This window comes from Benincasa hispida, chromosome 6 (assembly GCF_027475165.1).
Source record: "Benincasa hispida cultivar pf3 chromosome 6, pf3_genome.v1.1, whole genome shotgun sequence".
Classification (NCBI taxonomy): domain Eukaryota; kingdom Viridiplantae; phylum Streptophyta; class Magnoliopsida; order Cucurbitales; family Cucurbitaceae; genus Benincasa; species Benincasa hispida.
The window spans coordinates 47,545,286-47,557,801 of NC_143483.1; the positions used below are offsets into that span (position 1 = coordinate 47,545,286).

Sequence of the window (12,516 nt, forward strand, 5' to 3'; positions counted from 1 at the left end):
ATATCATATATTTTATTAAATAGACAATGAGTTTGTTCAATACATTTACAAATTATAAGACCCTAAGAGATTTAGGGCATCAACCTCAATAGGGACTCGGTGGATGATGGAGGATGGGGTCACTAGTCTTAATAGAATCCACGTCTAAACCCTACATCGTTTACAAAGTACATTAGGTCAAACTACATGTTATATATTTACATTAGAACAAGTTTAATATAGTATTACGTACCCGACACAAGGACCACGGTCAACTGGTGATTGTTTATACGTCGGCCTAAAGGACACTCAAGTCAAACTTCACATCTTTCAAGTCTTACTGCACATCATCCAATTTATGCTCCATCATAGACACTCTCTGGTCTATATCACGGAGTGATGTACGAATTCTCACATCCCTCATGGACTCCGAATGGGATGTATTCGGCTGAGACAACACTTGCTTGTCAATTGGGGGCACGTGCTCATAAGTAGAGAGCTCGTGAGATTCATTATGAGGAGGGTGAGTCTCAAGCTCTTCAGTAAGAAGCTTGTGAGACTAATGCTCATCGAGTTTTGACTGGTTGGACCGATGCTCGTGACTCTCGTATTCACTGGAGTGACTATGAGCATCCTCATCATGATGTGATTTATGTGTCTCTGAGGAGCTCCTCTCAACACTAATGTGTTCGTATATGAGTCCTTTATCAACCCTGGTGTCCCTATACAACCTCTCCCTATCTAATATGATCAATGGTGTAGATGTGATCCTTATCTGTAGAAAACAACAAAAAAATTGTTAGTTATATATGACATTTACCTTAAATCCAAGTAAATATTGATGTAATACACTGACCTCGCTGGATTAAAACACGTCTCCCTATATTATTTTGGTCGGCGGTGAGTATGTACATTTCCACCTCAAGAATCGATGTACGACATTCTACTCAATTGAGTTACAACTTTTTCGGCAACCATTAATATGATCTCATATGCCCACATCTACCATAACGATTATAAAACAAGAATAAATAGGAAGTCATTGTAACTAAAATAAGTAGATCTCATATGGCCAATGAATGGATATTACCTAGAATGCATAAGGAAACCCCAGTAGGTTGTACTTCACAATATAGTTCTTATTGTTCTTTGACCTTTTTTTGTAGTTATCTGCCTTACCACTCAATCCTCTTTGTAGTCCAAGTAACGTCCTTTTTTATAGCACGTTTCCCCAATCCATGGGAATTAAAGTAATCCAAATCCTCCATATCAATTAATAATGTCTTGTCAACATTAGCCCTTGTCTTCTCCTTCCCCATCATACCCAATTCAATGTAATAGATCAATGTGGTCTTCACAGCATCCATGTCGTTATCAAACTCCATCTCCTTGTACACTATCTCTAAGGTACCAATGTGAATGTCCCCCACAAAATCATTCTTGAAGTACCTACTACGCAGTGATCCAAGTGTTTCACCCCTCCTCACAACTGTTGGATTAGGTGACCGCCACAATCCCGTCACCAACAGGAAATCTTCTTTGGAGAATGTAACAATCGTACCATTCAAATCGAAGGTCATTACATCCTTCCTATCATCTACAATCTCCCTCAATAGAATGTAGTGTGTCAATGGATTGTTGAAGATAATATCCATGTTCAAAAATCGCCCAAATACCATCTTCTTAAATAGGGAAAGCTGTGTGAGAGTAAGCTTCTCTTTCACAATCTTGTTAGTTGTCTCAATATAAGAGGAAGGCTGGTTTCTTGGCTTGGGAAATGTTTCTAGGGAGGAATCTTGAATTGTCTAACCTACTACACAGAATAACATAAAACACCAGAAATTAAGCATTTTTTTCAATACTTGGTACTCAATATATGATACTCGATGCACGATACACGATACATGATTGCTTAATACCAGATACGTGATACATCGTACATAGGGTCCCTTACTCACTACATTACATGTGACTAAATGGTAGATTATCGAGCATTCGGTTTAATTTTCACCTTCCTGATTTATCCTACTCAAAACCTAAACTGATGGTCCGAAATGCCAGAAATATGAAAATCTAAATGAAAAAATTTGAACTCTAGCCAAACATGCAAAATATGAAAACCGGAATGAAAATCTTATTGGTCAAGTATCGAGAAACATGCAAGTGTATTATGACAAAATATAACAAACAAATAGACGAATGATGCCAAAATATAAACAAGGAGAATAATGTTATCTGATGTAGAGAGAATCGAGAGAGTTTTGAGTGTACAGGTGCAATCGTCGAGGTATATAAAATCGGAAGACAAGAGAGAATAGTCTGAGAAATGAGTTGAAGTGGTGAAATAATGGACTTCGAACGGGCTAAGAATTCAAAAGGTTGAAAATGATTGAGTATAAGTTAATCGAGTATCGAGTATGATGTGGCTATGATCGAGTATACACGTGTCGATTGCTACAGATCGAGCAACCATGCATCCCAGTATCGAGTGACCATGCATCGAGGATCGTGTGACGAGCCACGAGGATCGTGTGATGGGTAATCGAGGATCGAGTTTCTTGGTAGGCCCAGGCGCGCAAGGTGCATTTCAGGGGCGAAGCAGTAAAATCACACGTGGATGATGTCAGCAAAAGACCACTTTCCATTACTTTTTCTATAGGTGACCATTTTTCATTTCGGCCTCCCAAATGAGGCCATCCGTACAAAAAATCTCTCTAACATACTTTACACATTTCAAGATTTTGTCATCAAAATGTACTTAGTTATATGACTACTAGACTATCACGACTTCTTGATTAAGTATCACCTCTTTGTATGTGTTTGATAGAAAGTCATTTACGATTTTTCCGTCTTTAATCTCTCGTAGGTTTTGTTTTACATAAATGGGGTCGACTAGATTTTTATCCTATTGTTGTATTATGTACTGGTGTCTTAAAAATTTCCTTAAAATTTGTCTCCCCATACTGCTATTACGTTCCACTATGCAATTTTAGATGAAGAGCTTTGACTCTGAGCTGCCAAGTATAGATCTTTGTTTATTATTTACAGGCATTTTTGCCAACTTTTATAGCTTCAAAGCGAATTTTTTATATATGCTAACCTAAACTATTTGATACTTATATTCTCATTTTGTCTTATAGTTTTCTTGATGCAAATGAAGGTCACTATAACCCAAAAATTTCACTTGCTATGCCTAAAAGAAAAATGAAGTAAAGGGACCCAGGCCCACAATTTCATTAGTTTTTGTTATGCCTAAGAGCATAAAATTAACATGTACTAAACAATGTAGTTTCGAATCTCGTTGGATGATAGTTTTGATAGAAGTTTTAGAAATATAATTTTTTAAATTGTTCATATGGGGTTGACTATTGGAATTATGTTCCTTATATTCTTTTTAAAAATGTTTATATGGGGTTGTCCATACTCTTCTAGTTGTAAGTTTTATATTGACAGTATTGTAGAAGGTGATCTTTTGTCAAAGGTATTGGAGAAAATTTTTGTCGATAAGATTGAAAATGTGTTTGGTTATTTATCTGGTTTGATGGATATTTATCATATATTATATAGTATATCACATGTGATTGTTGGATCAAAATACAGAAACAATTTATAGGTAAGAATCCATATTAAAATTTAAAAAAAAAAATACAAACATACTTGACAAGTTAAACTTTCAAGAAGTTTTGCACTTGACACTTTATTCTTGTCAAGAACATCTATATTCTTGAGATTTTTGAAGTATCAAATAAAGTATATCTTGACATATTTCACATATCAAGTGAAACTGTTCTTGACTTTTTAATTTGTCAAGAACGCGAAAGCCAATATTCTTGACATTTCAAACACGTCAAGTCTTATTTTTCTTGACATTTTTTCCTAATCTGGAACATCTACATTCTTGATACGAATTCCTTGGCATTTTTAAAAACTTCTAGAATAGTGACACTTGACGTTGAAAAAACGTCAATATACATTATTTTTGTAATAGTGCTCATTTATGTGGTAGGAACTAGTGATCATTGTTGGATATTTTGGATGGATTCGAGAGCATGGCATAAAGGATTAGGTGGTGACATTCTTAGTGGTGTTGTGGCACATTTGGGGAGGCGTGTAATTGTGTTGTGTTTCAAGGGGATGATGGTACATTGACAAGTAAATTAGATCTAATAGAATTATTTTGTTGTATCCAGACTATATCAATCCAACCCATTTCATGAATAAAATGTGACCAATTAACCAACCAACAAAACTACTTGTTACAAATAACATCTTGTTGTTGCATCGAACATAGAAATGTTGACTAACATTGAACTTAGTAAAATGAAATGGTTGAATAATTGAAAAATGAGATTATTCAAGAATATACATTGAATGCTAAGATTACACATTGAGTTTCTGGTAGTAGATCCATAATCAAAAAAGTATTTGTAATTGTTCTAGAAGAAATGAAACAAAAGATACGGTAGAGCTAGGACAGTTATTGTATGAGGTCTACCCAATGCTAGATGCAGAGACGCATAATAGATCGATATGAACATCATGAGTTGTCCCGTAATAAAACATGTTGTTGTTGATACTTTCTTCTCGGTTCCTTCTTCCATAACCCGAGCTCAAAGAAGGAAGAGATAAGAGGGCCCTATGGAGAATATGGTCAGAAATCCATAATAGAGTCTGACCACAACGATCGAATTGATTATCTTCATGCATAACGACCCTATTTGATTCGATCCAAATGTTCCTCTCAGAGTATTGGAGTGTGGCTAGTAAGGAGACACAAAGGAATGTGGGTTGGCGAGACTTGGTGACAAGGGAGGTGGTAGCTAACAACAAACGAGATGTGTGGGTTTGCTTCTCGGATGGGTGGATGGCTTTTTTTATGATGCTTCTTGGGATGCAAAGGAATGCAATGGCGGTTTTGGTTGGGTACTTCGAGATTATACAGGTGAGCTTATAGCAGTGGGTGGGAAGGTTGCTGGAGGTTTGTTTGATGTATTATTTGTTGAGGTTCAGGCGATTGCGGCCGGTTTAGATGTGATGAGCTCGACAATGCAGTGGCCTTTGGTGGTGAGTCAGATAATGTGATTGCGGTGTATTTATTAAACACTAAGGAAGAAGTGTTAACACCAATACAATCTGTGGTGGAGGAAATGCTGCTCTTGAGAAGTCAGCAAGATTTTCAGATTCGTCACATTTGTCAATCTCAAAACTTGGTAGTATAGCCCGTGGGTTGCAAATGGGGCGGAGGCTCATTGTTCAAAAAAACATTGACTTTTCATTTTAAATTTATTAAAATTTTTATGTTAGCATAAATTCTTTATACCTATATTGAATAGATAAACCCTAGAATCATTCATGTCAAATTGTCAATAATAACATACCGAGTTCCATTGTAAAATTGATGATAGCTTCAAGATAACGATGGATGACTATGGTCTTCCTCAACCAAAACTCCGAATGCCCTTAGTGGGATCTCTCTCTTATAGAATTCAAGAAAGATAGTGTTTTCTATTAAGTCCATACTAATCTAGGGTCTTAATTAATTAGATCACATGGCCCAATCTAATAAAATAATATAAATTATTAATCCACATACATAGTCCATACTTTAATTAAACATATTATTATTTAAATATGTCTAACATTTTAAATTTGAAAAAATAGAAGACTCGATTATAGATATCAAAGTGACATTAAAAAAACAATTGAAAATCAAAAATAAAAAACCAATTTGTTATCAATGACCCTTTAATTTTTTTATATTTAATTTGTAACGATTTAATACTTTACATTTTTAAATTTGAAACAATTTACTTAGTACGTGAAAGTTTAGTCTATAACCATTTGTGAAAAGTGTTTTAAAGATTTAATGAAATTTTGCGCATATATATAAATTAATAAAAAGATTAGAAACTAAATGTGTTTATAAACTATAAAGACTAGTCATTATATAGAAAAAATATTTATTTTAGAAAAAATCTCAAGTTCATTCTCTTTGTCCCACTAAATATTTCCCAAGAATGGCAATCAATATTTAATTTTGATGAGATTTTTAATTATAAGGCTCAAATTGTTACAAATTTTAAAGTATAGAGATTAAATTGTTATACATTAAAGTTTAATGACGAAATATTATTACAAATTTTGAAGTACGAGGACTAAAACTAAAATTCAAAGATTTCGGACAACCATTTTCTTTTAAGTTTTTGGTTTTTCTGTTTTGTGCTGTTAAAAAAACAAAAGCATATATATTTGGATCTAGTTAGATAATCATTTGATTTTTTTTTCATTGAATATTAAGCTTATAAACACTATTTCTACCTATTGATTTCTTTGTGTTGCTATCTACTTTTTAGGAAAATTTTTAAAGACTAAGCCAAATTTTAGAAAAAAAAATAAAAATATAAGTGATTTAAAAAAAATTGTAATCACTTTTTAAATTTCGCTCAGAATTCAAATGTTCGGTTAGAAATGATGAAAATCATGACAACAAATTTGTAAGTAAACAAATACTATTTTGAAAGACTAATAAAACCAGAATAAATTATCAAATAAGGACTAAATTTCTTCCAGGGCCAAAATTTAAAAAAAAAACAAAAACAAAAACAAAAAAAAAAAACATAATGGTTTAAACAAGCAATAAAATGTATTAATTAATTGCACAAATTGTATATAAATAAACTTGATGCCAAAGAAGTACCACCATTTGTAGAGAGTTCATACACATGATTATGATTGATCATATTCGAAATGTATTTTTTGTGCTCCAATTTTTTTTTCTTTTTTTAAGGAGTAGTCAATGTAAGATCATCAATTATATTAACAATTTTAAACTAGAATATTTCAATTAGTTCAAAATTCAAAATTTTAGTTTATACCTTTATTAATTCTAAGTTTTAAGTGATACAACCTCAAATTTTATCCATTAATTTTTACCTATATAATGATTGAGATCATTGTTGAAACCAAGATTCCAAAGTAATACATATTAAAATTTTTATATTATCATTATCATTAATAATTAATTGCAATTATCCATAAGAACTAAAAGGAAATCTGATGTATAAGTGGCGAGATTAAAAAACTCTCTTCTCCCAACTAATCATTTGGAAAGAAAAAAAAATTAAAGTTCAAATATTTAACCAATAAACTAAAGTTGTCTGATTTTAATAGCTTTTATAGAAACATATATTATAAACTAAGAGAGCTGTCTAAGTTTTATTGGTTGCTTGCAAGTTGAAGAAAAGAATTAACATTAAAATTATATAAGATAAGAGCAAATACACAAAAGCTATGGTGGACAGGGAAAAAAACATAGTATAAAATAATATCTTTGTTTGAACAATCATTAAAATTAACAGATGAATTTCAAAAAAAAAAATAATAATAATAATAATATGAATGGACATACCTTATCTTTTATCTCTCTCCCTCCCTTTTGCAATAAGATTGAAAAAATATTTAAGTGTATCTCGAGTATCACCTATTTTTGTGCATCCTATCAAATTGTCCAATTATAATTTGTCATGTGGTAAATTTTGCTTTTTCTTTCTTTTTTTTTTTTTTTGAAATATTTTAATATTTTTTTATATGAATGGTGAAAAGAGATACACAAAGATGAATGATGCTCGAGATGCACCAATTATTATCCAAAAGATTGGATATTTTGAATATGTAATTGAAGGAAAAGAATTTATTAGGAAAAAAAAGGAAAAAAAAACAAATGATGATTAGTGAGAACATGTAATAAAGCATAAAGATGGGTATCAAAAACTTCAAATTATTTTAGTTTAGTGGGGTGAACACATTTTGTTTGGCCCTATTTTGGGGGATATTTAAAAAAAATAAATTAAAAAATAAAGAAAAGTAGTTGAAAAGTGGTCATATGAATTTAATTGAGAATTTGTAATATATCCAAATGAGTTTTGACTTTTAAAAAAAAAAATCATTATAAGTTGAGTAAAATTTAGTAAATACATTAAAAAATTATAAATAAACTTAATATATAACTAGTTAGATAACACCTTCTATGTGTAAAAAAAATAATGTATGTGGTGAACTCTTTATGATATCTCAAATTTTTTATGGATTTTTCTAAAAAGAAATATCAAGTTGATGGGTGTTTAGGTTCTATTGAGAACATATATTGTTTGAATTAGTTAGATAAAAGAAATATATTTTATTTAGCTGCAAAGTATATGCAACATGCTAGAAATGGAAAGTTTAATTACTTTATTTACCATATCTAAAAATATGGTTAAATTATGTTTAAAAAATTTGTCCTTTTAATTTTATCATTTGTTTTGAAATTATCACTATACTTTTAAAAATTGCAGTACTGTCCTTAAACTTTTATAAACATTTCAAAAATATTATTGAAGTAGAAATTCTTTAGAATTTTAGATGGAAATTGAGATACGAAATGGTGTGACAATGACCTAGAATGAAAATTTAAATCACTACATTGTTTTAGGTTATCGTCACACAGTTGCAAGTCTCGATTTTGTTCGAAATTATGAATGATTTCTATTCTAAGGGTAATTCAAAACATTCTTATGAAAATTGAGAGGTAATATTGTAACTTTTGAAAGTATATGTGTACTTTTTAAATAAGATTTAAATCCTATTTGGTCCCTAAACTTTAGAAGTAGTTCTATTTTGGTCCCTAAACTTTTAAAAATGTCTATTCTAGACCCTAAATTTTTTTTTTAAAAAAAAATGCTTATTCTAGACCCTAAATAAGATTCAAAGTTCAATGACCAAAATAGAACTTAAACCTTTAAACAAATAGCAAAGTTCAAAGATATTTATTATAATTTAACAAAAAAAAATATTTGTCAATTTAAATTCTTTACATTAGTAAGAGGCTCAAATCATCATACCTATATAATTTATCTCAAAATCACATGAGAGTTGTCTTTATTTTTGTAGGTTTTTTGGAGCACAACAAATATAAAAGAGAAAAAGGGTATTACAATATAACAAAATTTTGTGAATGAAGATTAGCATATTTTGATGGGGGGTAGTGTGAGAGGACTTAGTGGCAAAATAAAGCAAGAAATAGAAGAATGCCTCCAAGAAGGTAGGCAAGCCCATTGTCATGTCATTGTCTTATTATTTATGTATATAAAAAAAGCTCTCATCATCTCATGCTTTCATACCCATTTCCTTCTTTGTTTTATTAGTTCAATAAATAAATAAATAAATCTATATTTTCCTTTAGAACAATGTGTAAGTGGATCAAAACTAGAATCTTTCACAAAGAAGGACAAATGTTTGCAAATTTAGAGAGGGAGATTTGAAATGAAAAAACTTTAAAGTCTTTAATCTAAGATAACCTAATAGGAGAGCCAATTGCCCCCTCCCTCTTCTTTCTTTGCTAGCTTTGTCCCTATATGTGCAAAAGTAAACACACTATCATGTATATGGTTGAAACATTGGCATAAATAATAAAAATTAAATTACAAATTTGGCCCTTGAGCTTTTAAAGTTTATGTCTAAAGGTTCCTAGATTTGTAGTTTTGTTTATTACGTCATTCATTCAACTTTCAATTTTGTATTTAATATGTACCTAAACTTTTAATTTTACGTCTAAAGGATCATTTGGTATAAGATTTTAAAGATGTCCAGGAATTAAGTATACCTGAGAATATGATTGGTGGGAATCAAGGATGACTGTGTTTGGTCGTACATGAGAATGTTATCAAAATTGTATGGTAATAAATTAGTTTTGTATTTTATTTATAAAATTAATCATGGACACCTCTATGAAATTTTGATAAATTAATTGATAAACAATAAATTCAATTCAAAGTTTTTGAACAAACTTAATTATTTAAGTATCAAATAATAATATTAATTATAAATATTTGTAAAGTGATTAATTTATAATTAAAGTTACTTGATTATATAATTTGATGAATTTATATAAATATGATGTATTAATTAATAAAACAATCAAAATCAGTTTAAAAAATAAATATAAAATTTTATGATTAAAAAATAATGAATTATAACTAATCAATGATAAATTAATGATAATTAATTAATTACATATATAATTTATTAATGAATTAATCGTATTAATGCATCGTTTATTATATAATTAATTTATTTATTTATGAATCTAGAGTAGTTAAATTCAAATTTATATTTTAAATTTAATATTCATATATTAATTAATTTTAGTAATATAAAATAAAAGAATAAATTAATGTATTAAAAGGGAGAGAATGTGGACATCAAGAAAACTCACACTTTTGGATGGTATAAGGAGTGCATGGGAGTAACTTATTCTCATGCCTAAAACTTCAAAACTTGTACCAAACAAGCGAATGTATATTTCTTACTCATTCCCACCCTTATTCTCATCCCAATTCCCTCAATCCAAACGCCATCTATAGTTTTGTGATACATTCAACACTTTTAAAAGTTAATTGGAATATTAAATACAAAATCCAATCGTATGGCTTATAGAATCCTAAACTTTTAACTTTATGTTTGGTAGATCTATGAATTTTTAATTTTTTTTAAAATAAAAAATTATAGAATAAGTTTAGGACATATATTAGATGCAAATTTAAAATTTTAAAGACTTGTCAGACAAAAGTTAAAAATTTAAAGATTTATTAGACATGCAAACTGAATTTGTATTTAATCGTAATTAAAAACTTATTTGAAATGGCTTTTTAAGGGCCTAAACAAAATTATTAGAAAAAATAAAGTGTAAACCAATTTGATATAGATTTTATTAATTACCACCTACATCTTAAAAAGTTTATGGTTTAAATATCATTATGGTCTTCATACTTTGAAGCTAATCCTTATACTTTCAATTAATTTTAAATTTAGTTACTTAAAAATCAATTTTCATCCAAATTGATTAAATAGTAATAATATTATTTATGCAAGATAATAAAATATATAAATATTTTTAAAAAAAAAATTAGTGAAAATGCTATAGATAGCAAAACAAAAAATTACAAATCAACCATAAAGAAGCATTGAGAACTAAATTGGGACAATTGAAAGTAAGGTGGGGTGTTTGGGCATTATTATAGCTAATCCATTATTTATAACCTAAAATTTTCTATTGGATTTCTTTATTTATCTTTGTTACAGTGTTTAGTGTTACCTTGAACACATACTATTATAATAACGAGCTCAACGGTGGGAAGAGTTGGTAAAGAAATTAAAGTGATATTTAAACTAAAATGTATATTAATTAGGTCCCTAAAGATGGAAGGTAGGTTGTGGGATGTTGGAAGCAATTAATGTGGATGAAAGGTTGCCACATCTAAGAAAGAAAACAAATAATAGTCCAAGGCTTAAAAAAGAAAAGAAAGAGAGAGGGAGAGAGGCACATCCCAAAAAGAAAGCAAGAATCCAAAAGAGAAATAAAGAATAGAGGCACATGATTGAAAGTAGCATGAAAACAAAAACAACCACATGCTTCTCTTTCCCCTATTTCTATTTTCTAACATCACCACTAATCATTGCCTTGCATCAAAACAATTTTCTCTTCACACCCACACACCCAATTAGTGCTTCCCAACACATCCTATTTCTCCATTATAATAATCTCAACTCTACCCAACCCTTTTTTTTTTCTTCTTCTTCTTCTTTTTTTTAAAAAATAAATAATATGTCTTTTTTTTAAATTCTAATATACACAAACATAGGTGTAGCTCATACCGCACTTAAATTTTTCTCTTTCAATTTAGTCTCCATCATAATGTTAGGCCGGTTTTTTTTTCATATACTTCTCAAAGTAATACTTGAATTGCATCTATCTTTTTGCATTTCCTTCCCTTATAAAGAGACAATATATATAAAATACATGTTTCTTTTTTTAAATAAAAATTTACCATACGACAACTTATGATTGAGTAATTAAGTGGGTGGTACGAAAATATGACGAATTTTATTATTTGAAAAGTTCCCATTTTGCTTTTTCATTGTGGGTGGAATGTTAACCTTGATTAATGATAAATTTACATAATGATTTGACATAAATACAAGGCAGAATGAAAAAAAAAAATGTAAAAGTTATCTTTGAGAATACAAAAATACACCAACATTACATTATGACTAAAACATATTTAGCTTAAAAAAAAGAATAAAATGGCTTAGTTATACCTAATTTGGTATATATAATTCCAGATTAGTTTCATTTTAGTTGATCATAAGGTTTAAATTTTTTTTAATTTAGTGTCCATAGTTTAATTAACCTTTATAAAATCATCTCTAAAATCGTGTTTTGCTTCACTTGAAAATTCATCAATTTCTAACTTTAAATTTCAAGTATAGTTGTCAAACCAAATATATCCCAGTTGATATCGGAGTGTGCAACCACGAGGTTTATGGTTCGAATTCTTCTATCCTAAATTGTACTAAAAAAAACTTCAATTTATTATCACAATAGATAAAAATGTGTCACATATTCATATAATGAACCATAGCTATAAGTATATATTTGACTAGACAATAAAATAAATTAAAGAATCCAATGGATAATTTAATCATAAAATTAAATATGTA

At 29.5% G+C, this 12,516-nt stretch overlaps 1 protein-coding gene across 1 annotated transcript; it reads right to left on the reverse strand.

Annotated features, from left to right (window-relative positions):
• Window positions 1-1,154: 1,154 nt before the first annotated feature.
• On the reverse strand, window positions 1,155-1,658 carry LOC150035720 (uncharacterized). Its single transcript, XM_090314408.1, has one exon. The coding sequence runs from the start codon at window positions 1,656-1,658 to the stop codon at window positions 1,155-1,157; it is 504 nt and encodes a 167-aa protein (XP_090170534.1).
• Between the last annotated feature and the right edge of the window lie 10,858 nt (window positions 1,659-12,516).

What these genes read in the sequence shown, in the direction of transcription:
- LOC150035720 (XM_090314408.1), bottom strand. Translation starts at nt 1,658, where the DNA reads ATGGTATTTGGGCGATTTTTGAACATGGATATTATCTTCAACAATCCA.